The sequence below is a fragment of the Phoenix dactylifera genome, unplaced genomic scaffold (assembly GCF_009389715.1).
Source record: "Phoenix dactylifera cultivar Barhee BC4 unplaced genomic scaffold, palm_55x_up_171113_PBpolish2nd_filt_p 000819F, whole genome shotgun sequence".
Taxonomy (NCBI): domain Eukaryota; kingdom Viridiplantae; phylum Streptophyta; class Magnoliopsida; order Arecales; family Arecaceae; genus Phoenix; species Phoenix dactylifera.
The window spans coordinates 61934-84517 of NW_024068186.1; the positions used below are offsets into that span (position 1 = coordinate 61934).

The 22584-nt window shown below is 37.6% G+C and overlaps 2 protein-coding genes across 5 annotated transcripts in view; both read left to right on the forward strand.

Annotated features, from left to right (window-relative positions):
- LOC108510807 (putative disease resistance RPP13-like protein 1) overlaps window positions 1-22584 on the forward strand; it is a 45806-nt gene that overhangs the window by 11204 nt on the left and 12018 nt on the right. The window lies entirely within an intron of this gene.
- LOC120107292 (putative disease resistance RPP13-like protein 1) lies at window positions 114-2486 on the forward strand. Its single transcript, XM_039120502.1, has one exon. The coding sequence runs from the start codon at window positions 114-116 to the stop codon at window positions 2484-2486; it is 2373 nt and encodes a 790-aa protein (XP_038976430.1).

Below are 22584 nucleotides of genomic sequence, written 5' to 3' on the forward strand. Positions count from 1 at the left end.
AGATTTGGTTGTGCGTGTCCCAAGATTTCTCCGAGTCCGATTTACTGAGATCGATAATAAAGCAAGCTGGAGGTGATCCTGAAGAGGCTAAGGAGAAGGAAGTGCTTGAACCCATGCTTAGCCAAGTCATCATGAACAAGAAATTCTTCCTAGTCTTGGATGATGTTTGGGATGCGCAAGTATGGGATGAGCTACTGAGAAAGCCCTTGCATAGTGGTTCGGCAGATAGTAGAATTTTGATAACAAGTAGACATGAAACCATTGCTAGACAGATGGGAGCAGTATACATCCATAGTGTGGAGAAGTTGTCTCAAGAGGATGGTTGGTCATTAATTTGCAAGATGGTGTTTGAGGAATGTGAGAAAGGAGACATGCATGTGTTAAGTGATGTCGGGATGAGAATTGTAGAGAAATGTGATGGCCTTCCGCTTGCTCTTCGGACTGTTGGAGGGGTTCTTCGAACCAAGGAGAAAAGGCATTCAGAATGGGAAAAAGTCCTCGCTAGTCCAGCATGGTCTTTTACGAAACTTCCAAACGAGAAGATGGGCCCGTTGTACTTGAGTTATCTGGATTTACCGCCTCCTCTAAAGCAATGCTTCACCTCCCTTTCATTATTTCCTAAGGACTCCCTAATTTTTGGGATAACTTTTGCCAATAGTTGTATTGCAGATGGCTTTGTAACATCCGAAGACGATGCGCCCTTGGAAGATTGGGCAGAAGGGTATTGGAAGGAGTTGGTGCAAAGGAACCTTCTACAGCCAGATTCTAAGTGGTATGATCAATTTGTTTGCAGGATGCATGACCTCCTGCGGTCTCTAGCTCAACATATAGCAGGGGATGAGTGCTTCATCGGGGATGCACGAGCATTTGAAAACAAGATCAAGTCCTCTTTATCGATAAAACTACGCCGTTTATCAATTGTAGATGGAAACTTAGAAACCATACCTGACTTGATAATGAAACAGACATCCTTGAGGACCTTGTCATTCTTTCATACCCCGCATATTCACGATCTTCCAGAAGATCTCTTCAGACAGCTAAGAAAGTTAAGGGTCCTGAATTTAAAGGAAACAGCCATTGCCAATCTCTCAACTTCCTTGGGAGATCTTGTGCACCTTAGACGTCTTGATCTCTCTCATACCAAAATACGAGAGATACCGGAGAGTATAGGAAATCTTAGAAATCTCCTATTCCTGATACTCGAGGATTGTGAATATTTGCACAACCTCCCTAATGGTGTCGTGTGGTTAATCAATCTGAGGGTTCTAGACATCCGGGGTGCACCACTTGATGGTCTGCCTGTGGGAATAGGGAGACTGAAACAACTACGTTCAATTCGGGGATTTGTAGCGAATGGTTGCGAGGGCTGCAGATCTGGAGTAGGAGAAACTGATAGGGAGCAGGAGCACAAGGGGCATCAAGACGAGAGGTTCTGCACCTTGAAAGAGTTGAAATCTCTCGTCCAGCTCCGGAATATTAGCATGGTCAAATTGGAGAGGGTATCAGACAGGGCTGAAGCAAAAGCCGCTGCACTTCAAGCCAAGCCCCATCTTTTCCGCCTACTTCTGAGTTGCACGCTACCGAGCAGCTCTTCTGATGTGCAGCAGCCTCGTGCAAATTATTACGAGGAGGAAGATATCAAGAGAATAGGGGAGGTATTCGAGGAGCTCTGCCCACCGCCATGCCTTGAACTGCTTGAAATCAATGGCTACTTCGGCCATGAGTTTCCCAGCTGGATGATCACACCCTCCTCGTCATGGCTCCCTAACCTGCGAAGGCTGGATCTAATGAATTGTGGTCTATGCCAGCAACTTCCACCCTTGGGAATGCTGCCACAACTGGAGTACCTCTGGATTAAAGGTGCTTCTGCAGTCACGAGCATCGGGCCTGAATTCATATTGCTGGCAGGTGGTAGTACTGGTGCAAGAGGACAGAATGGAAGAAAAATAGACTCTTGCTTCTCCTCCTACTTCCCCAAACTAGAGAAACTTGGATTTGAAAACATGCCTAATTGGGAAGAATGGTGGTGGCGGTGGGAGGAGGAGGACAACCAAGCAACATCGTTGCTACCTTCTCTTAAGATATTGATCATTAATGGATGTCCGGAGTTGAGGTCTCTTCCAGAGAGCCTCCTCTATCATGTCACCGCCCTGAAGACATTACAAATTACACGTGCCCACGGCATGAGAAATATACAAAACCTCCCCTCTCTTACAGAGTTGATCTTGGTCCACAACTCAAGTTTGGAAAGAGTGTCCAACTTTCCTGTACTCAAACACTTGCATGTTGAGGATTGTGAGGAATTGAAGGTTGTGGAGGCTGTGAATGCCGTGGAGCACATACAGCTCGATGATCGAGAAGCAGAGTCTCTCCCAGAGTGGTTAGTAGGTGCTGGTGAAGAACAACCACGCTTCCCTTCCCTCCACAAGTTGACTCTCTCCAACAAAATCTATCGCCAAGGACTGCCCGATTGGCCTCTGATCTGATGGCACATCACCCACCTCAGGTTGAAGCAATCAAGTATCGGCCAATGGCGGTCAACTCTACAAGAAAAAGGTCAGAACTGGTTTCCACCTCTATTTCTCCTTTCTTTCCTCTTTCTGTAGTTATGAACGGAAGATAATTGGCAAATAGGCTCATAAATTTATTCTTCATATCTTGTAGTTGCTTCAGCAAGCAAGGGATGTTATACTTGTAAGGACCCACATTTTTGGTGGGCTTGGGCCGGCCCAATACGTGAAAAAGGGGGAGGGAGTCTCCCGATTGAAATGCCCTCCCTCCCCTGTTTCGAAAATACCTCCCCTCCTCCCGAATCCACCGGAAAGGAGGATCTTAGGGTGATAAAAACCCTAGCAATCGGGCCGAGATCTCCTCCTCTCCCTAGGGCATCAACCGAGAGGCTTCCACAAAAAAAAAAGAAGAAGAAAGAAAAGAAGAGGGGAGATTGGGGTTCTAAACTTGCTGCGGAAGGGATCGGACCAATCGCCGTTGATCCGGTCGGGAGGATCTCGCCGGAGGCAAGGTGAGTCGTTCCTTCTTCTTCTTCGGTCTCTAAGCCTCTTGAACACGGCCGGTGAGCCGTTGGATTTGGAGACAAGGAGCCCGGTTGCCTCGTTCTCCTTCCGTTCGACCGCCATCGTCAGGGGGTGGCGCGTGGCCGGCCGTCGCCGGGCGTGGCGCATGGCCGACACCACGATAGGGGCCGTCGACCGCTGGGGTCGCCGGCCACAGGTGGCCACTGCCACCGAGCATGCCCACGAGGAGAATAGAAAGGAGAGGGAGAGAGAGAGAGAGAGGGAGAGCCACTCGTCTTTACTTTCCCCTTCTCTCTCTCTAGTTTATCTCTAGATGGGGCCCTCTCTCCCTCTAAACTTAGTTCCGGGGAGTTCATTGTTTTGAGGGCTCTACATAGTCTTGGAAATGCTAGATTTTAGAGGACCCTTTAGAGGATTAAACAGGGGTCCTGGATTATCATATGTCTTGAGTAAATTTTAATGATGATTTGACTCTGTAGGGGAACAATCTATTGGACGGGAGGAACGCTGAGCGGAGTCCTGTGCGTTCCGGTTTATAGATCGCCGTGAGAGCGGGTGATTAGTTGTCTGAGTTTTCAATAAAGGATAAGATTCCTTGTACGCCAATCCTACATGATATAAATATTTTGCACTATATATATGTTTGATATGCTATGATCCAGACAAAGCAAAAAAAATAGTTTATATTAAATTATATTTTGGTCGTGTTGGCTTGTGATTGGAATTATGATGGATGCATGTATGTGTATAACCTATATCTGCATAATTGGATTTATGGATGTGGTGGCATGGACTAACCATGTTATATTGATTGCCCTGTCACGGGCTGGAAACGTGACCATGGTTAGTCTAGGTCGGATAAAGTGGAAAAGGGAATGGATGTGTGTTTGTGAATTGATTAAATGAACAGGGACTTTGGGCTTATCTCGTTATTATTGATTGCCCCATCACAGGCTGGAAATGTGATATTATCGATTGCCCCGTCACAGGCTGGAAATGTGATACTATCGATTGCCCCGTCACAGGCTGGAAATGTGACACTATCGATTGCCCCATCACAGGCCGAAAATGTGATACTATCGATTGCCCCGTCACGGGCCGGAAACGTGACCGGGATGTAGCCCAAAGTCGGAAAGATAATTGATCCGGATCAAGTTAACATGGAATAGGAAGAAAAAGCATTGAAAATAGTCATAGTGATTTATAAGCTATATATATACTATATCATTCTTATGTGGCCAGACTTTCATTGATGTTTGATGTATAATTATGGACTTTTATTGATGCTTGATGTTCATAATTATATTGATTATTTGAGTCTTATGGAAACTGTTTATGATTTCATGAAATGTGCATCGATTTGTCGTGGTTTTCGAATTCATATTATTATTGTGTTGGTATGGATGTGTAGGGATTCTTACTGGGCTGTAAAGCTCACCCCCTCTTCTTCTTTTTCTTTACCAGAGTTGCAGGATGCATAGATTTGGATGGGATGGGCGCAGAGTGCGAGTACCAGAGTTATTAGTTAGTTAGTTTGTTTATCCTTCTTTGATGTCGATGAACATTTGAAGACTTTGTAATTGAACCAATTTGTTTATTTGGACATGTCGGATTTATCTATTGAATTATTAAATTAGTTGTGGATTTATTGGAATTTTTGTTAATCATAGGCCTTGCATGATCTTTAGGGCACTGCTCTCGGGCTCATGCGGCCGGTCGCGTACCGGACCCGGGTGCTGGGTTCGGGGCGTGACAGAGTGGTATCAGAGCTTAAGGTTAAGGTATCCTAAGGTTTAGGTTCAGATGAGTGTGAGTGGAAAATTATGATAGAAAAACTATCAGAGCCTTGGTTTATAAGCACTTGAGATTGTAACAGAAATGATATTATAATCTACGGTTTAAGATCACTAAGGACTGTGGCCTTAGTGGCATTAAAGTTTGACGTTTAAGATAATTGGGGATAGTGACAAATCGAAATCTGAGTATATGTTTAAGATCACTAGGTACTGTGACAGGAATATATCATAGCTTAAGGTTATGATCACTTGGAACATGACAATTAAATTCAGTGCTTAAGATGTAAGATCACTGGGCATTGTGATAAAATGTATGCATCGGATTTGGTTTTTGATGAGTGTGGAAGGAAAGTATAAATTGTCTTTGATCATGATAAGAGGGGTTTGACCTAAGATAAGTGTAGGAAGGTCAACAATGGCATATCGGTTATACCATGCTCATATATTATTTAAATGACTTGAAAGTTCAAACTTGATATAGGTTTTGATGTGATTGTACTTTTGATTTTGTTGCTAATTATTAGAGTGAGATTTGTACGTAGATCTTCCATAGTATTGAAGTGAGCTAAGAAGATTTCATAATATTGAAAGAAATGTTCTTCGAAGTTGAATATGTTGGTGAATCTATACGTGGTATTGGTATGTTTGGATATTTTAAATAGGTGTATTTCTATTGGTGGGTTAGATTCTTAAGGCTAGTATGCAAATTGGTGGAGAATTCTAATTATTTGAATTTGTATATTCAGATTGGGCTACTGAAATTTTTTCTATAATTGTTGGAGACTATTGGATGTGTTAACTTGAACACAAGTCTAGATTTATGATCTAACCAGGAATCTTTGTAAAATACAATATTGGGTAGAGATTTCGATTTTGAGATGCTTATATGAGTTATCACATGTAGCATTGATGTTAAACATTAAGAATCTTAGTGAAGAAAGATTTGGAGGATAATGGAGTTAATTCTATTCATAGTAATATTGGCTCAATAACTTCTAACCCATTGAATTTGAAGTATTTTTTTTTTTTTTTGAAAGAAGATCAACGTAGATTGTCTAATCGAATTGCTGAGGAAATCCAAGGTTAACTTATTTTAAATTAAATCTAGATATTTTGAATTCTAAAATGGTTGTGAATATTATATAGTAACCTTAAACTTGATTAATGGCTTGAGGGTTAGCTATGGTTAGTATACTCTACATAAATTGAGAACAGAGAGATCTGGAGGTTCTGCTCAATTAAAGTTTTAAAGATTTTTCTTACTCCCAGTGCAAAGTGATATTTCAGTCATAAATCATTTAGAGGCTCTAGAGTATTTAATGAATTAGATCAGAGTGCGCAGCGGAAGTGTGGTGGTTTGAGTTATTTTGAAACTGGTTAAGGACATTAATATTTGATCTAAAAGGTATTATGATGGAATACTTGATTTAGTTTCTAGCAGAGGAGAATATTATTGATTCTATGGATGATCTAGAGGTAGCTATGTAATTTTCACCAGTGGGTTCTCCTATTGTTGACAATTTTTGGGAGAACCTTGGGCATCTTAAATTTAGCGTTAACGGTTGGTGATTTCTTGTTTGATCTTAGATTTGGAATATTTTAACATGGATCTTCTATTTTGTTGGGATGATGTGGGCGAGAGAAATTATTAGGCCCAGAGATAGTGCAATAAACCATAGATAAGTTGCAAGTTGAGGATGATAGTGTTATTTTGATGATTAACAAGCAATTATCTAGAGTATGTTATAAGTTAAATCAATACTTCATTTATAAGTCCATTACTCTCAGTATATTTGTATGAATTGACATAGATATATTTCATTGTTCATTTGAATGAATCTAACATTGAGATGCAGCAAAGTGTGGATTGAGTCGACCCAAAAGATGATTGGGTCGACCCCGGCACATCAAGAAGTCATTCTGCAAAATTGGCACAGATGAACAGTGAGTTGGGTCGACCCAAGGAAAGCATGAGTCGACCCAAGGATCAAGATCCTCAAAACATGAAAGAAATATGTTCTCTGGATTTACTGAGAGGGTCGACCCAAACAGTGGTTGAGTCGACCCAAGCTTGAGTCGACCCAAACCCTGAGAGGGTCGACCCAAAGGCAAGACAGAAAAGAAGACAGAAAATGGTTCTCTGGAATTACTGAGAGGGTCGACCCAAGAAGAAGTTGAGTCGACCCAAGTGAACTTTGAGTCGACCCAAAGAAAGGTTGGGTCGACCCAAGGAAAGGAAGGCTGAATTTCAAGTTTCTGTGCTTTCTGAGAGGGTCGACCCAAGGAATGTTTGAGTCGACCCAAGTGAAAGTTGGGTCGACCCAAGGACAGGTTGAGCCGACCCAAACACGGGCTGAAGCATAACGGCTAGTTGTGCAGAAGTGCTTTTTGGACTCCCAACGGCTATAAACGGCTAGTTTCTTCAATCCAACGGTCAGGAAGGACTATTTGGAGGTTGGAGAAGTATTTAAGAGGGAGTATTCATCAGAGGAAGCAAACTTTGGGAAAATACATCAAGTGCATTCAAGAGAGAACCCTAGCAAGGCAAGCTTCATCCAAGTGCTTCATTCAAGAATCAAAAGAAAGTGGTTGAGCAGATTCAAAGAGTCATCAAGAGCTCCATCCACCCTTGAAGAGTGAAGCATCCTTGACAAAGAAGAGAGAAGTCACATCAAGCGATAAATATTCTCTAAACTCTTCTTTGTAGATTATATTGTTATATTTGCTCATCTAGGAGTTTAAATCTTCTTCCTTTGTTTATTAAACTACTTGTAAAGGTTGGTTGGTTAGCCCGCAAAACCAACGGAATAGGTTGATTGGTGAACCCGAAAAACCAATTGTAAAGGTTCGTTGGTGAGCCCGTAAAACCAACATAGGTTGTTGGTAAGCCCGTAAAACCAACGTAGGTTGATTGGTGAACCCGGAAAACCAATTGTAAAGGTTCGTTGGTGAGCCTGTAAAACCAACAAAGGTTTTTGGTGAACCCGGAAAACCAAAGTGTAAAGGTTCGTTGGTGAGCCCGTAAAACCAACAAAGGTTTTTGGATTGTGAGCCCGGAAAACAATCCAACTGTAATCCGCGGGATTATAGTGAATTCCCAAGGGGTCGCTTGGGGAGTGGACGTAGGTGCTAAGGAGAGCACCGAACCACTATACTTCTTGTTGTTTGTATTGTGATTTGTTTAAGCTTACTAACCATCTATTTGACTTGAGTAAGATAGTTTAAATTTAAAAGAAACCAATTCACCCCCCCCCCCCCTCTTGGCTTGTCACCTTGGGCAACAAGTGGTATCAGAGCAAGGTGCTCCAATAGTAATTATTGATCTCACAATCAAGAGTTAAAGATCATGACAACCCAAGTGGGATGTTCTATGAGTGAGGGACAATTAATTGATAGACCTTCACTATTTAATGGTATAAACTACACACATTGGAAAGCACGCATGCGCATTTTCATTCAAGCACATGACTATGATTTATGGAGTATCATAGTCAATGGGCTATATACAAATGCTAATCATGATAAGAAAATGGCTCAGCAAAATGCAAAAGCCATGAATATTCTATATTGTGCATTGGATGATAGTGAACTTAATAACATATCTTTTTGCATGACTGCTAAGGAAATATGGAGTATGCTTGAAGTTAAATATGAATGCACTAACATTTCTAGTGAATTTGAAACTAGCTCAGAAGAAGAAGAGCAGCAAACTGAAATTGAAGATCTTTGCTTTGTGGCACATGAAGATGAGGTATGTACTCGAATACAAAGTGATTTCTCATTCAAAAATCAAGTACATACTGAAGCTCAATCTGATTTTACATTTGATGAACTTCATGATGCATTTTCTGATTTATACTTAGAATACAAGAAGCTTAGTTTAAAGAATAAAAAGCTACATCTGAAAATTTCAAAAGAAAGAAATTCTTTTGGTGACATACAAGACAAACTAAATTCTGAAAATGAAAGCTTAAGGTTAAATTCAGAACAATTGATTCAGAAAAATCAGAATTTAATTAAAGAAAATCAAAACCTAAATGAAGAAATCAACCAATTAAAATCTTTTATTAACAAATTCACTGTAAGTTCAGAAAGATTAAAAATGATGTTTGAAAGCCAACATGTTGATTATGATAAATCAAAATTTGGCTCGACTTCCTTACTTAACAATAAATCTCTAGAGAAAAAGATTATCAATTCACCAAGCAAACCATTAAATAAGATAACTTATCTCAAACATGAAAAGAATGGGCATAACAACTTTACCTATGGTTCTAATACGAATAAATCAAATGGTAAAGTTATTACGATTAAACAGATTTGGATTCTAAAAGGAACCATATGCACTAACCCTCAAGGATCCAAGCAAGCTTGGGTACCCAAAATGAAAATATGAGGGTGTAGATGTAGATGTGCCAAGCTACCCATGGAACAAATGAAATTTTCATACAAATGGGTGCGTTGACACATAATTAAAGATAAGTCTCAATTTATTCATTAAATTTAGTATAAGGTTTAACATTCTACTTCGTGTATTGAAATTATCTTTTTATGAAATTACGATACTCTCTGCATCAAAGTTTTTTTTTTTTTCTTAAATGCCTCATATGTTAAATCTTATCTCAACGATTTTAGCATGAAACTTTCTAGTGCTTGCATCATGATAAGAAAACAATGAATGGATATATATATATAACCTTCTTTTTCAAGTTTACAAAATCTAAATTCCCTCTCTAGTATAAACACTTGATGCTGATTTCATACCTTCATGTTAAAACTTTATTGAGCATAATACTTATGAAATCTTATTTCATTATTTGTGAAGGTATGAGTATAATTTATCATTATATCACTCATTCCTTATGTGATTATTTAAAATATATTATGATTTACTCTATAAGTCGCATGTATGCATCATATGTTTCAATCATAAATGATTAATGTGTCGTGATCATAATGGAAATTCTACTAAAAAGTTTTATAACAATGGATTGTTTTTCCTTTATAAGTAATTCTCAAGACTATTCTAAAAATCTAAGATTAATAAATCTGATCTTTAAAGTGTTTCATTTAGTATAATCATTGTATCCTTGATTGAATGATTAATATCCTTACATAAAATTATCTCAAATTCTACTGATTAATGTTAACACGTCATGTTTAATCTGAGCATAAAAATATTCTAAAAGTATAAATATTAATTCCTTTGAACCATCTCCCATAAGTCAAATATAAAATCTTAATTAATCTAAAAGAAAATTGCCTATCTCTCTGAAACAAGATTATTTGTATTGAAAGCCGAATCATAACCAGAATTTTGATAGAAACAACTATTTAAGATAATTTGATTAAAACTTAACTGGTATATCTTATTGATAATTATCTTAAGCAAATAGAATCTAAGCTAAATTGCTTCTGAAAATAAGAAATTGGTTTGACTTTGATAAATCTTCTTATTGCCTCACATGGGTGTCCTTGAACCATATTATTTAATAAAATTATCTCTCTAGTTCAAGTGACTTGTGCTTGCTTATATTTAGGCAATCTCTTGAGTAAAGTGACTCAAATTCAATTATTGTCATGTCTCATGTTGAGTCATCTAGTTAAGAAATATGTTGTATGAATGTTTTTGTATCCTAGAGAACCTAATGAATTGCCTTCAAGAAAAGAAAAAGATTTTGCTAATGATACAGGATTTGTGAGCAAGAAATTTCAACTTGAAGGACACCTCGATGAAAGATACAATAAACATTCCCGTGGAAACAAAAAAAAGGAAGATTTTCTTCAGCCAAGGGTGTAAAGAATCTAAAAGGTATTTGGCTTGAAGAATGCTAAATGCACTGGTAATCTAAACTCTTCTCTTGTGAGTTAGTCGAGCAAAATCAATAGTCTGAAATTATATGGTAGCATGATTAAACCTTTAATTGCTGATCATCTTGATATCATGCTTCATTCTCATGCTAGTAATGATTGTTTCATGGTGTGATTAAATTGAAGTTTACTTTTTCCTATATAATGCATAACCATGAAATACACAAGTTTATGCCTCAAATCTCTAATTCAAAATAACTTGTGATAAGCTATGAATCATTGGGCATAATGAAAATGCTGTTTGCATGATATACATTTATATGCAGCATATAAGATTATTTCTTTATTCTGCTCTTTCATGTAAATTACTTGAGAATAACAAAAAGAGAGAGAGATAAAGAAAAGAAAATGGATATTATTCAAGAGAAGTAAAATCTAAGTAAAGGCAAATACTTCAATCTTAAGGAAAAGCAAAACAAGCATAATACATTCGGCACATTTGTGAGACTAGTGAAAGGGATAAAATCCGTAATTAATTACACTTAAACAGGGAGAGTTTGAAGTGAACATTTTAACATTTCTATATTGCTCATCATAGGGATGGTGCCAATGGGGAGGCTAGTGGTAGTACCCGGCACTATTTGACCCAACTATTCGGTGTAGGGTATATTAGGGACGGCACAAGAGGGAGGCTAGTGGTAGTACCTCGTGCCCCTTCCAACTCCACCGGATAGGGAGCAAATAGAGTATAGAGCATAAGAAGGTAAAAATGAAAGTATATAAGAAGAATCAAGTCAAATTTTTAATCACTTGAAAACACACTTTAAGGATGAAATCAGTGCAAGATTATATTTAAATAGGAGGAGTTTATTTGAAAAGAATTGATTTTGATCATTGACATGCTTGCTCTTAATACTTTAATGCATAACTTAACACATAATATATTTTGCATATGGCATGATGTCTTGAATTATGGGTTCTCAATATTTTGTAATACTCCAATCATTTTTAAAATCTGAAAGTTGAATAAATTTGTAAAAAGGAGAAGAGAAGGATATCTCTATTTAGGAAAATGAATTGATTTTGTTTTATCCTTCAACTTGCCTAACTTTGGTATATAATTCATACCAAAACTCAACATAAATACAAATATTCTGAATATACTCTTATATGTTTGAAATATGTGTTTTCAATCGTAATAATTTAAGATGAGCTACAATGTGAAGATACATATCTCAAATTACAATTTTGAAAGCCTCCTTGAGAATCTTTATGAAATTCAGAATCTGATTTTGTATAAAAGCTTAAACTCAATATGAATTTCTAGATAAAACTACAGCTTAAGAAAAATAGAATAATTCTGATGCCTTGATTGCTTGCCCCGATACGCATCTGAAACATATCATTTCTTATCTTCAAAGTGTACTAATATTGGTCTGAATGATGTGTCTTTCGATGATCTTGATTGCAAACAAATAGTTTTAATATATGATTTTATTTTGATATTGAAAAGATTTATTGTGCTTCATATATACATTGCTGAAAAACTTTGATTAAGAAATTGAGTTCTATAAATATATATACTTCAATGATCATCTATATGCTTTTTTCCTCTCCTACATTATTAAAGACTTCCATCAAAATATATATGTATATATATATTATTAAAAGAGTGAATGATCTTAAGTCTAGAAATATTTCAGCTCACTCAAATGATTCTTAAAAGAAAGAAAATGTAAATGCTTTTGAAAGAATTTGAGATCATTTTCTGATTAATATTTCAGTACATTTTCTCAAAGATTAAGAGGAAGCATAACTTGTTCTTAAAAGATTAAAAAGAGTGATTGCTATAAATTTTGAATAATTCTAGATCACTCTACATTCTTGATATCATAAAGTTTCAGTTTTATTCACGTTTATCATTAAAATCTGAAATTCAACAAAAGATAAGAATAATTAAAGAAGAATGCATCTTTTAAGGGGGAGCTTTAGATATTCAGTATCTTATCCTAAAGTTACCTTAATTTGATGCATACCTTGAATTTTATGGATTGATTTTGATGAACCTCCTTATATTGCAAGACTTGCTTTAATTATATAATAAATTTATACCTTGAGATGAGTTCTATAAAGGTTGTCTTATCTCAAACCTTGAGTCTTATGAAAATAAAATATATTTTCGAGATTGACAATTTTATTGAACATTATTTTCAAATTCTAAAACTCTCAAATGGAATGATTAATTAAGGGAGAGAAAGAAAATTTCAGAGGGAGAGATCATATAGAACTTAATCATGTAAATTCACAACTAAAGATGAGAGAAAGAATACTAAATGTAAAGTGGTATTAAACTTTGTGCTTCATTGAATATCTTTTGAAAGTTGGATTTTCATCTGTACTTAATTGGTAAATCACTTGTTTTGAAAACTAAGTGAAAAGGATTCCATTTGTCTTAGTATTGAAAATTTACTTTGGAATCCACTAATGAGCTCTCATTGGCTTGCACTTTAGTGTTTCAATCCTGAGCCATTCATTTTAATTGATTTTGATGCTATGATCTTTAAAGGAGTAAAAGAAGGTCTTTAAGAGAGCTTTAAAAGAACTTTCAAAGCCCTGAATTTTATGAATCCTACATTGCATAAATTCATATTTTGGTATCAATGCTTGAGGATGATAGTGTTATTTTGATGATTAACAAGCAATTATCTAGAGTATGCTATAAGTTAAATTGATACTTCATTTATAAGTTCATTACTCTCAGTATATTTGGTTAATTGAAAATAGATACATGACCTTGTTCATTTGAATGAATCTAACCTTGAGAATGCAGCAAAGTGTGGATTGGGTCAACCCCGGCACATCAAGAAATCATTTGGCACACTCCTGCAAAAATGGCACAAATGAACAGTGAGTTGGGTCGACCCAAGGTAAGCATGAGTCGACCCAACCTTGAAGAACCTCAAAAACACAACTGAAGAATGCTCTCTGGATTTACTGAGAGGGTCGACCCAAACAGTGGTTGAGTCGACCCAAGCTTGAGTCGACCCAAACCCTGAGAGGGTCGACCCAAAGGCAAGACAGAAAGACAGACAGAAATTGGTTCTCTGGAATTACTGAGAGGGTCGACCCAAGAAGAAGTTGAGTCGACCCAAGTGGACTTTGAGTCGACCCAAAGAATGGTTGGGTCGACCCATGGGAAGGAAGGCTGAAATTGAAGTTTCTGTGGTTTCTGAGAGGGTCGACCCAAGGAATGTTTGAGTCGACCCAAGGCAAAGTTGGGTCGACCCAAGGACAGGTTGAGCCGACCCAAACACGGGCTGAACAGTAACGGCTAGTTCTGCAACTGTACTTTTTGTCCTTCCCAAGGTGAGTAACGGCTAGTTTTTCAAATCTAACCATTGGGACTTGTCCTAAGAAGGTGGGAAGCTATTTAAAGGGGCACTATTCATCAGAGAGAACAACTTTTGAGTTGAATATCAAAGAGTACCCAAGAATACAAAAGTGCCCTAATCTTCTTCATCAAGAGCTTCATTCAAGAATCAAAGAAAGAGATTGAGCAGATTCAAAGAGGCATCAAGAGCTCCATCCCCCTTAAAGAGTGAAGCATCCTTGACAAAGAAGAGCAAAGCGACTTCAAAGCGATAAATACTTTCTAACTCTTCCTTGTAGCTTATATTGTTTCATATGCTCATTTAGGAGTTTGAATCTTTCCTTTTGTTATTAAACACTTTGTAAAGGTTCGTTGGTGAGCCCGCAAAACCAACAAAAGTTTTTGGTGAACCCGGAAAACCAAAGTGTATAGGTTCGTTGGTGAGCCCGTAAAACCAACAAAGGTTTTTGGTGAACCCGGAAAACCAAAGTGTATAGGTTCGTTGGTGAGCCCGTAAAACCAACAAAGGTTTTTGGATTGTGAGCCCGAAAAACAATCCAACTGTAATCCGCGAGATTATAGTGAATTCCCAAGGGGACGCTTGGGGAGTGGACGTAGGTGCTAAGGAGAGCACCGAACCACTATATATTGTTGTGTTTGTGTTGTGCTTGTGTTTTCATTTACTCTTGCATCATCTTCTACTCTTGCGTTAGTTTAACTCACTCAAATAGCTTAAGAAAGCGTCCACCGCACTTAATTAAGAAAACGTTTAAAGCACCAAAATTTAGAAGAAACCAATTCACCCCCCCCCCCCTCTTGGCTTGTCACCTTGGGCAACAAGTGGTATCAGAGCGAGGTGCTCTAATAGTGCTCATTGATCTAACAATCAAGAGTTAAAGATCATGACAACCCAAGTGGGATGTGCAATGAGTGAGGGGCAATCCACAAATAGACCACCTCTATTTAATGGCACAAACTACACATATTGGAAAGCTAGAATGAGGATATTCATTCAAGCTTCGGACTATGAACTGTGGCAAATCATCACTAGAGGACCTCACATACCCACACTTAACATAGATGGCACTATCATACCCAAACCAGAAATGGATTGGAATGAAAGTGATAGAAGATTAGCACAGTTAAATGCAAAAGCTGTAAATACACTTTACTGCTCTTTAGATGTAAATGAATTTAATAGAATATCCACTTGCACCACCGCCAAAGAAATTTGGGATAGACTTGAGGTCACACATGAAGGGACCAATCAAGTTAAGGAGTCCAAGATAAACATATTAGTACACAAGTATGAACTGTTTAAAATGGAATCTACTGAGTCCATAACTGATATGTTTACTCGTTTTACTAATATTATAAATGGGCTTAAAAGTTTAGGAAAGTCTTATTCTAACTCTGATTTGGTGCGTAAAATTCTCAGGTCTCTACCAAGGAATTGGGAGGCCAAGGTAACCGCTATTCAAGAGGCAAAGGACCTCAACACACTGCAGTTAGAGGAGCTCCTAGGATCTCTCATGACCCATGAGTTGACAATGAGGCAAAATTCAGAAGATGAGGTCAAGAGAAGAAAACCCATTGCCCTAAAGACTACCACCCCTAGACAACAAACTGAATCGGAAGATTCAGATGATGATGAAGATATTGATGAAGAAGGGATGGCAGTGCTTGGGAGAAAATTCAGAAGATTCATGAGAGGTAAGAATAAGTTCCATAAAAAGAAACCCTTTCTTAAAGGTAACTCAAGCAAAGAAAAGGTTAAGGATAAGGAAAAAGAAAAGGAGACTCCCATTTGCTATGAGTGTAACAAACCCGGGCATTATAAGATAGATTGCCCAGATTTGAAGAGGATGGCAAGAAAGTTGAAAAAGAAGAATTTTATGGCCGATTGGAGTGAAAGTGAGGAATCAAGTTCGGAGGACGAAGATCATCAAGACACGGCCCAAATATGTCATATGGCCAATGACGATGAGGTAGATTCTGAACTTGACTATGATTTTACTGTTGATGAATTGCATGATGCATTCTTAGAACTCACGGAAGAACATAAGAAAGTAATTAATAAAAATAAAGCTCTAAAAGAAGAAAATCAATCTCTCATTAAAGATAAGATAAAACTGTCTCATAACTATGAAACATTAAGTAGGAAACTTGAAAATGAAACCAAAAATCTAATTGCTGAAAATGTCAAGCTAAAAGAAGATGCTGAAAAATATAAATCTTTGGTAGATAGATTTACTCTTAGTTCTACCAAATTAAACTTGATTCTTGATAGCCAAAAAGCTGTATATGATAAGGCCGGTTTAGGGTATAGAACAAATAGGAAACAAAAACTCTTAAAGAATATTTTTGTGAAAGCTAAAAGGGAAAATATTACTTGTTATTGTTGTAATAAGATAGGACATAGAGCATATGAATGTAATTTTAGAAAGTCTAGTCAAAACAGATCAAGTAATAATCAAAAGATAAAATTCAAGAAAGTTTGGGTTCCAAAAGGAACATGGAGTACTAACCCTAAAGGACCCAACTTAGCTTGGGTACCTAAAGGTTCTTCTTGATCTTGATTGCAGGTGTGTCTTGCAGCTGATAAAATGAAAAAACGATGGTATCTAGATAGTGGCTGTTCAAGACACATGACCGGTGCCGAAGATCAATTTGTCACCTTGGAACCAAAGAAAGGTGGAGTAGTGACCTATGGAGACAATGGTAAAGGGTATATCATTGGAAAGGGTAAAATTTTCATTGCTCCATCTATTTTTATAGAAAATGTTTTATTAGTTAAGGGTTTGAAACATAACCTTCTTAGCATAAGTCAATTTTGTGATAAAGGATTTAAAGTTACATTTGAAGCATCTGTATGCATAATCACAAATCCTAAAGATAATAGCATTGTACTTGTAGGACAAAGGCAAAGAAATATTTACTTAGTAGATCTTCATGAGTTAGGCAAGAAAAATGGTTTATGCTTAATTACTAATGAAGAAAAGAAAATTGAAACTAGTTGGCTTTGGCATCGAAGATTAGGACATGCTAGTATGGAATTAATATCAAAACTAGTTAAGAAGGAATTAATAAAGGATGTGCCAAAATTAATTTTTGAAAAGGACAAAATATGTGGACCATGTTCATTGGGAAAACAAACTAAGTCATCTTTCAAATCGAAAAACGTAGTATCAACAACTAGACCATTTGAACTCATACACATCGATTTATTTGGACCTACTAGAACTACAAGTCTAGGAGGAAAGAAATATGGACTAGTTATTGTTGATGATTTTTCAAGGTATACATGGGTTTCATTTTTGGCACATAAGAATGAAGCATTTTCAGAATTTTTGAAACTATATAATAAAATCATAAATGAAAAGAAACTCACCTTAGTAGCCATTCGAAGTGATCATGGTACTGAATTTGAAAATCAACACTTCGAGAAATTTTGCACTAAAAATGGAATATCACATCAATTTTCAGCACCTAGAACGCCTCAACAAAATGGGGTTGTTGAAAGAAAAAATAGGACATTGGCAGAAATGGCACGCACAATGTTGTGCGAGTCAAATCTTCCAAAGTACTTTTGGGCTGAAGCTATAAACACCTCTTGCCATATTCTAAATCGAGTTTTAATACGACCTATAACTAAGAAAACTCCTTATGAACTTTGGAAGAATAAGAAACCAACTGCAAAATATTTTAAAGTGTTTGGATGTAGATGTTTTATCTTAAATAATGGCAAGGAGGACTTAAGTAAATTTGATGCCAAGTCAGATGAAGGTATCTTCTTAGGATACTCCACATCTAGCAAGGCATACAGAGTATTCAACAAAAGAACCTTAGTAGTAGAAGAGTCAGTCAATATTATATTTGATGAGTCTGATAGTGAGTCTGCTAGGAAAGAAAATACTATTGATGATGATACAGGAATTATCGACTTTGAAAAGTTGAAAATTGATGACGTGCCAAATCAAGATAAGGGAGATGATTGCGTGCCACCACAACCCCAAGACGTGCCAAAAGAATGGAGGTATGCACATGGACATCCTAAAGATTTAATCATTGGTGATCCATCTCAAGGGGTAAGAACTCGATCATCTCTTAGAAATTTAAATGATTATCTTGCTTTCGTTTCACAATTAGAACCTAAAACTTATGAAGAGGCTGAAAAAGATACTAACTGGATAAATGCCATGCAAGAGGAATTAAATCAATTTAAAAGAAGTAATGTATGGGCATTAACTGAAAGACCAAAGCATAATTCAGTAATTGGAACAAAATGGGTATTTAGAAATAAATTAGATGAAAATGGATTAGTTATAAGGAATAAGGCTAGACTTGTAGCTAAGGGATACAATCAAGAAGAAGGAATAGATTTTGATGAGACATTTGCTCCTGTAGCTAGATTAGAGGCTATCAGATTGCTTCTGGCATTTGCATGTTTCATGGATTTTAAATTATATCAAATGGATGTGAAGAGTGCATTCTTAAATGGTATTATTGAGGAGGAAGTATATGTAGAACAACCTCCAGGATTTGAAAATCATGAATTGCCAAATCATGTGTTTAAACTACATAAGGCATTATATGGATTCAAGCAAGCACCTAGGGCTTGGTATGATCGACTAAGTAAATTTCTGCTTGAAAATGATTTTTGTAGAGGAAATGTAGATAAAACTTTATTCATCAAAAGAAAGGACAAAAATCTATTAGTGGTGCAAATATATGTAGATGACATAATCTTTGGTGCCACTAATGATACTCTATGCAAAGAATTCGCTGATTTAATGCATGGAGAATTTGAGATGAGTTTGATGGGAGAACTAAGCTTCTTTCTAGGATTACAAATCAAACAAACCAAAGAAGGCATTTTTATTCATCAAACTAAGTATACAAAGGAAATACTGAAGAAGTTTGGGAATGAAAATCATAAGGGAATTGGCACTCCAATGAATCCTATTAGTAAGCTAGACAAAGATGAAAAAGGAAAAAGTGTTGATATTAAGCTCTATAGAGGACTAATTGGATCCTTGCTCTATCTTACTGCTAGTAGACCCGACATTGTATTCAGTGTAGAGATATGTGCTAGATACCAATCGGATCCTAAGGAGTCACATTTAAGTGCTGTTAAGAGAATCCTTAGATACTTAAGAGGAACTACCACCATTGGATTATGGTACTCGAGAGACTCCTGTCTAGATTTGCTTGCATATTCAGATGCTGACTTTGCTGGATGCAAGTTAGATAGGAAGAGCACAAGTGGCACATGTCAATTCTTAGAAAATAACTTAGTATCATGGTTTAGTAAGAAGCAGAACTCAGTGGCACTATCCACAGCTGAAGCTGAATACATAGCTGCTGGTAGTTGTTGTGCTCAAGTATTATGGCTCAAGCAACAACTAGAGGACTATGGAGTCAAACTAGATAATATTCCTATTAAGTGTGATAATACTAGTGCTATCAATCTCACTAAAAATCCAGTTCAGCACTCTAAAGCCAAACACATAGAAATAAGGTACCATTTTATTAGGGATCATGTGCAAAATGGAAATGTATGTATTGAGCATATATGCACGGAAAAACAATTGGCCGACATATTTACCAAACCATTGAGTGAAGATAGATTCTGTATGCTCAGGAGGGAATTAGGCATATGTGATCCTTTTTATTAAAGAAATATAAAAGGGAGATAGTAGTCTCATGATACATTCCTCTAATTTCAAAAATCCCATGAAACATGAGTCAAATTTGTTATCTATAGATTTCTTACTCATGTATCATTGTTCCATAAAGAGTTTATAAGGATTGGAAGCAAGAAAAACTTTTTAGAAGCAAAAAGGAAGAGAAAAGAAAATTTCTGCACTTGGGTCGACCCAACCCAGAACATGGGTCGACCCAACGTTGAGTCGACCCAAGAAAAATCTTGAGTCGACCCAACGTCGGGACCCCACTGTTAAAAGGGGGCCCGAGAGCACATCTAGGGCACTGTTTGCCCTTTGTCTTCTTCCGAAAAGACTAGCTCCCACTCTCCAATCTCCACTAAACTCCTCCAAACAGTAGATTTCCTAAGGATCTTGGAGAAATGGGACCCAAACGAGCCGTAGCCAAGAGATCCGGAAGAGTGACCCGGGTCCAACCAGAGGAAAGGCACCCTACCGAGCCTTCTCCCGTGTCTCCAAGACGTGAGGCACGTGCGGAGGTCCCTCCTCCTCCTTCTCCCTCAGTGATCCTTGCAAGATTTGCGGGGAGGCCGGTTACTACCGGGAGAAGGATCCATTCGGAGTTTTTCAATCAAGAAGGGTTTCAGATTTGGGAATGGATCCAAAGACAAGGTTGGGAGTATCTTTGCTCCCTAGATGTGGTCATCTACCCCGGGTTGGTACAAGAGTTCTATGCCTTCCTCAAGACTGGTATGGGAGGGCTTGTGTCGGAAGTTCGAGGGGTTCGGATCCGTGTGTCCGAGGAGAGCTTGAGTGAGTTACTACACCTACCCTGCATAGGAGCCACTCCGGAGAGGCCAGAAGACAAAATGAGAGCTCTGCAATTGATCATGGAAAACGAGAACTTCGATTTTTCTCAGAAGGTAATAGCTAGTTCTCTTTCCGCTGAGATGAGGTTATTGCTCAATATGATAAATAGGATTTTATTTCCGAAGACCGGGAGATTTGATCTCATCTCAGAGCGAGATCTAGCAGTTATGGAGTGTATGATTCGGGGGACTCCTCTAAATCTTCCGGCTATGATATTAAGGCAGATGAGGAAGGTGATGTGCAGCAACAGGGTATCACTACCTTATGGTATGATACTTACATTGATCTTCCGTCAGCATGGTTTACCTCTTGAGGAGGAGGCATCCAAGAGTCTGCATCACACGGACACGTACACTGCACGGACACTCATACGCATGGGATATGCGAAAGTGAACGGGCAGTGGATTCACACCGGTGCAGGCATTCAGGGTGAGGCACCAGAGGGAGAGGCACCAGAGGATGAGGATGAGGAGCCTATGGATCATCCTACTGTACCCTCAGAGGCTGGACCATCGTCATCCGCTCCTTCGACAGATACGGATGACTTCTGGAGCAGGATGACAGAGCTCATGACAGCTCAGGCGAGGACTATTACTGACGGGCTCACGAGCCGATTGGACGCCCGGTTGGATGTCATGTCTGCTGAGATCAGTGATCTGAGGCAGCAGATAGGAGCACTCCGGAGAGAGAGAGACACATGGACCGTCTGTGCCACAGGCTGCTGAGTCAGAAATATCGGCACAGAGTCATCCCGCTCATCGTGCTCCACGCCAGACACAGTCTCACCAGGCTCGACCTCCCCTCGCCACGTATGCTAGGAGGATGAGGACTAGATCCCAGCCATTAGATTCCCCCTAGGCTGATCTTAGCGTCTATGTTTAGAGCCTAGGCTAGATATCTAGTTCTCACATGTATCTTGCTTTTCTCTTATGTATCTTGTTTTTATCTTATGTATCTTTAAATCTTGATTAAGGAACATTGTATCTGTCTTTGTTTTTGACATGAATGTATGAAAATGTTCCTATTTTGATCAATGAAGTTTGAAGTTTATTATTTATTGCATCTTTTCCCATATATATATTTTTGATGATAACAAAAAGGGAGAGAAGAAAAGAAAGAGTATTTAAGAAAAGAAAGAGTATTAAGAAAAGAAAGAGTATTCAATTTAAGTAAAGAAAGAGTATTTTATTTAAGAAGTAAAGAAAGAGTATTAATTTTGGGAGAAGTAAAGAAATATAACAAAAGGGGAGAAATAAAGATAAAAGTTATGTAAAGAAAAGAGAAATAAATGGGCAAACAAATTGAAAATCATATAAGAAAGCTTATACATCTAAGGGGGAGCAATTTGTAACAATGAAATTGACTAAATCAAAAATTTCCATCAAAGTTCAGAATTTGGCACATATAAATTCAGAATTTGGCACGCACCTCTCGCACCCCGATACATAACCTGAAACTCAGAGTTTATCTCCAATTTTTGAAGTTTCATTGCTAATGAATTATAAATGAAAGGGGGAGCAATTCAAAAAGTCAAATTGGCAACATTTGAATGATATAGGGGGAGATTTCACAAGTATATATGAAAAGCTGAAATTCAGCAATTTAATCCCTTTTATAAACTGATTTTAAAGACAAGTATCAATAGACTTATACTCTTTATTTTGTAATCATCAAAAAGGGGGAGATTGAGGATGATAGTGTTATTTTGATGATTAACAAGCAATTATCTAGAGTATGCTATAAGTTAAATTGATACTTCATTTATAAGTTCATTACTCTCAGTATATTTGGTTAATTGAAAATAGATACATGACCTTGTTCATTTGAATGAATCTAACCTTGAGAATGCAGCAAAGTGTGGATTGGGTCAACCCCGGCACATCAAGAAATCATTTGGCACACTCCTGCAAAAATGGCACAAATGAACAGTGAGTTGGGTCGACCCAAGGTAAGCATGAGTCGACCCAACCTTGAAGAACCTCAAAAACACAACTGAAGAATGCTCTCTGGATTTACTGAGAGGGTCGACCCAAACA